The 5,522-nt window shown below is 38.6% G+C and overlaps 1 protein-coding gene across 1 annotated transcript in view; it reads right to left on the reverse strand.

Moving 5' to 3' along the window:
* Nucleotides 1-5,307, reverse strand: part of LOC103523973 — a gene marked incomplete at both ends in the record, with an annotated part of 10,018 nt that extends 4,711 nt beyond the window's left edge. The window contains one exon of the mRNA XM_008488982.1: nt 2,260-5,307. Coding sequence (XP_008487204.1) covers nt 2,260-5,307 — 3,048 coding nt within the window. The remainder of the gene's footprint in view (nt 1-2,259) is intronic.
* Nucleotides 5,308-5,522: the final 215 nt, after the last annotated feature.

Below are 5,522 nucleotides of genomic sequence, written 5' to 3' on the forward strand. Positions count from 1 at the left end.
TTGCTGGTTTAGCTATAGGATCAAAAAACTTAAAATCGCGAGAAGTTTTAACAAACAAAATGAAAGACTTACTCCCCACACTTGTAGTGTGTGCTAAAGGATTCCGAATTACATCGAAATTTACATCTCTCTTTTGCTCCAGTCTTTTAGTCTTACTTTCTTCGTTCAATATCAGCATTCAAAATTTCTTCATCAGTTAATTATAAAGAGACATAAAGGTTACATTTCAAATTTTCGAGTAAGGGTTATTTTCAAGTCACAAGTATGACCTTATAGAGAGGATATTTCCTTTAGTCACACACAGGGAGTAAAGTTGTAAAGTTCGAACTCATATAAATAGGTTTGGGCCTTCCGGTCATCAAATCATTCCGCTTTCAAACTGACCTAAGGTTGGTCTGCAAAGTTCACCAAATAAGTACGAAGTGTCCGTTTCGAGGTCTATAGGTACGACCAACTGACACACAGTCATAAACTTTAAGTCTGGTCCGAGGTTGTAATGAGAACCATCGATGACGTCTGGTGATGTAGTTTAAGTCCCAAGTCGATGTTATGTCAGTTGTTCTTACGTACGGAACAGTGATGCATTAAGAATTTAGTGCTTAGGCTGCCTGAACTCGTGGTTTTGAGACATAAACTTGAGTTACCTTCGCATACTTGGGTGGTGGAGAGATAAACGGATATGTAGAGACATTAATTGAAGAGAATTAGGATGTTCGTCCAAGAGTGCACACAGGTCCTAACATCTGATATGGGTTATACACAATATAGGGTAGAAGAGCAGTTACAATCCATGATTAAAATGAAAACTGACATGCATGATCCAGGCGCACTTTGGTTGTTGTCTTAAATAGAGGTAGGGATAAACCGTTGTATGTGTTCCATATAAGATAAAGTATAAGTCCGAGTGCGTTGTTCTAAAAGGTGAAGGTGGAGTATCTTTAAACTATCAGACTATAGGAAACACTTTCTCACACTTTACTCATTCACTATAAAATGTCACAGCAATAGTTTTTTGTAAAGGACTTGCCAACACAAACTTTTTGAGAACTTTAGTTTAAGTACAAAACTGCTTAACTTGTCGTGTTAGTAAAAACCTTTCCGTGAAAATAAAGGCTTTTGGTTAATTTTTGTGTGAAAAAAAAAGTTCTTTTTGGTTTGTTTGAGCTTTAAAGAGTTAAACGGAGTAAGAGTTTCAATAAAAGTTTTTTCGTGCGGTCCCTTTTACAAATAGTTAGACTTTTTACATTTATATAGGAATAGTTATATAGTTAGGAGTAGAAGCACGGAGACTTTATTTACCTTTCAAACAATACGATAGACGAGTGATTTTTGGGTCGTTTTACTAGAATAGAAGCGAGGAACTTACTCATCCAAACGACACAGAGATGTCAGACGACTGAGCGCCCCTAGAGTTTTTTGTAGGGGGGAACTGTGGAGAAGGGAGAGCGTAAAGGAGAACAGGCTGGTAGGGCCTGGTGGGAGAGCTATCAAGGATTTTCGGGGGAGGCGCCCTGACATCCTCCCACCAAATTTGAGCTTAGGATCAAATTTCCACCAAAAAAATGAACCAAAAGATGCATAATGCTTAAGAAAACGTACCTACATATTATACAAAGAACATTATACATATTACACAATATTAACCCAAAAATAATCCAAACAATTTAAGTCACAATGGTCAATGAAGGGCTAATAAAAATAAATTCACTATGACAATATTTACATTAATCCAAAATACACTTTGGTAAAAGTCATCAGGTATATCAAAATTATCTAGTATCATAAGGTTAACAATGTACATAATAGATCCTTATCAATCTTAATGACCAAACTTAAAGAACCAATTTTTTCTTCCTTCAAAAAATAATGACTAATACAATACCTGCCTAATCAAGAAATTATATGCTTAAACAAGTAGCTGTCTAAAAATCAAACTTTACAAACATATTTTCAAAGGAGGAAAAACTAACTACTTTGAACAGCTAAAAGCTAAGCCTTGAACAAATCGAAATTAATTAGGTACAATTTAGAAATTAAAGTCATAGTATAATACAAAGAACAATTCACGAATAACTCATATTTCAATCTAACACTATAGATACTAATCAAATCTCAGAGGCTTTGTGATAACTCGACCACATCGAGTACTCTGTGGTTTTTTGACAACAACCTTTACTTGTCTAGCTACTCTTCTTTTAGGAGATTTGACTTCTGATAGTGAATTGTTAGGATTACCTATGTCAGGAATGACTGACTCACAAGCTAAATTCCTTTGAATCTGAATCTAAGTGAAGTTCAAGTGGATAAATACGTTGTACTGATCTTGTAACCACTCCATTGATTGTGCGTACACGTACTACCCGAACAGCCATATCACGTCCTTTGATAAGTTCAATGACCAGACCAACTGGCCAGTCAATTCTCTTGACATTGTCATCGCCAATGAGAACAACGTCTCCAACCTTGATACTGAGTCCACTGGCTTTATTTGAGAACAACTGCAATTGACCCAAATATTCTGTGCGAAATCTTTCACGAAGACCTTTCACCAACTCTTGTCTATGAACATACCTTTTTCTTAAATCTGTGGGTTGGATGAGTTCCCACTCAGGCACACCAACTTCTTGGATCTCGTTCAGGAACATAGCTGGTGTAAGTACGGCCAAGTCTGATGGATCTTCTGATAGGTATGTGAGTGGTCTTTGATTCATGATTGACTCACAATCACCTAGAATGGTCTGTAAGACTTCTGTATCTACACAAGCTCGTCCGAGTATCTTCTTCAGAACTGATTTCATAACTCCTACTAAACGCTCCCACCATCCACCCCACCAGGGTGATGAAGGAGGGATGAGACGCCATTCAATTTTCCTTGCAGTACTATAGCTTGCTATGGTGTCCCAGTCAAGTTTATCACAAACATTCTTGAAACAGGTAAAGTTACTACCATTGTCCGAGTATATAATACTTGGACGTCCATTTTTTGCGATAAATCTTCTTAATGCCATGATAAAGCTGTCTGTAGATAGGGAGAATACTAATTCTAGTCTTACTGCACGATATACAGCACATGTAAATAAACAGATCCAGACTTTCTTTAGGCTTCCTTTGTCATCCTTTACAAATAATGGACCAGCCAGGTCAACTCCACTGATCTCGAAGACCTTGGCGTCTCGTACTCGGTCAATAGGGAGGGGAATAGCTGGTGTTTGTATATTCTTTGAAGTAAATCTTTGACAAACTACACAACTCTTTAGTATTGAACGAATAGTTCGTCTACCTCCCGTAATCCAAAACCTCTGGCGTAGAATAGACAGTAACATTTGAGTACCAGCATGACAATTCTCGGTGTGAATGTCAAATATAAGTCTCTGGACGACAGGGTGTTTGCCAGGGAGTAAGATGGGATGACAGAAATCATTCTCATCTTCACGATTTGAAATCTTGGTCTTTAGACGAATGAGACCATTGTCAGTAGGGATGATTGACAAATGTTTCAACTTGTCCATGTCTAATGGTCCGTCCTGTTGACACAGCCAAAACACCTTTTCTTCTGCAATCTTATATTCTTCAACTGACAGGTGTTTCCGATTCTCAGGTAAGTGACCATTTTTCTTCTTAAAGTCACAATTATTTTTAAAGCGTAAAATCCATCCAATCATATTGACAACTTGTTTGAACTTGGAGAAATATTTGTACCAGTTCAGCTTCTCAGTGCAGATCATTGACGAGACAACCGTTCTTTTCTTCTCTGTATTGATTTCACTCTCATCAAATTTGACTTCTGAGACTGGCCATCTTTCTTCCGGTTCCTTTAACCATGACGGACCCTCCCACCATCTGCACTGTAGAAGTTTCTTTGGTGTACAGCCTCGTGAGGGTAAATCCGCTGGATTATGTTCTCCCGGAACATGTCTCCACTCACAGTTTGCGGTGATTTTACAAATCTCTTGAACCCTATTGTGAACAAAGACGTCCCATGGTTCTTTACGAAGAAGCCATGCTAACACTGTGGTGGCGTCAGTCCAAAAGATTGTACGTACGTCATGTAACTTGTAGTCTTCTACTACTGTAGCATACAATCTTGCAGCAATGAGTGCTCCTAAAAGCTCTAAGCGAGGAATTGTCATGCCCTTTTTCGTCTTAGTAGTGGGCGATACTCTCGCCTTAGATGCAAGTAGATGTATAGATACATCGTTTTCATTTCTCACCACAATGAAGATAACAGTTGCATAAGCACATTGACTTGCGTCAGAAAATACATGAAGTTCTAGCTGAGACACTGGTTCTGACGTTCTAACCCATCTTTCTACCTTAACTTCTTCAAGGAAATGTATTTCATCTAGCCACTGCTGGAACTTGGTTTTGATATCTTCATTGACTGCCTCGTTCCAAGATAAATTTTCCTTCCATGTTTGTTGAAGCAATATCTTTGGAATCAACACAACAGGGCTGATGATACCTAAAGGGTCGAACAATCTGTGGGCAGCACTCAACATGATCTTTTTAGTGACATTATCAAATTTCATTGTTGACAATCTTTCAGTGTTGATAGCTAGTGTGTCCGAATATCTGTCCCATACAAGACCTAATACATTGGTTGTCTTGTCTACTTGGTCACCAGACTTCTCCCACCCTCTTAGTTCGAATCCTCTTTCTATCATAACTGAAGAGGCTAGGGTTATGAAACTTTGAGCTTGCTCTATGTTGTCTACACTGGCTAGACAATTATCTACATAAAAGCTATTTTTCAAGAGTTCTAGTAATTCAATAGAATAGTTGGATTTTCCTTCTTTACAAAGACTCAGTGTGGTATCAATGTGTAAGTTGATACATGCTTCGAGCAAGAATGGGCTTGGAGAAGCTCCAAAGAGTACTCTACAGTGTCTGAATACCTTAAGTTGACCATCTGTAGTCTGCCACAAGAATCGCAGAAAATCTCTGTCATTGGGTGCTACACTAATCTGGAGGAAAGCTTTGGTAATATCTCCTGACACGCCAATTTTCCTTTGTCTAAACTTGGCCAATGCGGAAGGAATTTTTTCAATGAGGTTGGGCCCTGAATCCAAGCATTCATTTAATGAACACTTACCCATCTCTTTGGCAGATGCATCGAATACAGGCCTGATAGGTGTAGTAGAGCCTGGTTTAATAACATGGTGGTGAGGGAGGTAGTGGGCTGGTTTATCTCTTTCGTCCAGTGGAACCTCCTCAATGATTCCAGCTTTCTGCCATTCTTCCAACACCTTGCCATACCCTTCACGATAACTGCCATGTTCTAATTTCTTCAGGGTTGATTGCAGCCGTCTGAGGGAGAGATCATAATTTTCAGATATAGGTGGGTGATCTTTCAAGAAAGGTAAACGTACTTCAAACCTACCAACCTCATTAACTTTCACAGTATTATTGAAATGATCATGTGTAGCTTTTTCTAAGTCTGCCTTTGATTTACGTTCTGTAGGATCAGTAATGCCTATCACATCAAGAGACCACAAGTCAGATATGGAGGCCTCTTTCACAAA

Source organism: Diaphorina citri, unplaced genomic scaffold, assembly GCF_000475195.1.
Source record: "Diaphorina citri unplaced genomic scaffold, Diaci psyllid genome assembly version 1.1 scaffold65151, whole genome shotgun sequence".
Lineage (NCBI taxonomy): Eukaryota > Metazoa > Arthropoda > Insecta > Hemiptera > Psyllidae > Diaphorina > Diaphorina citri.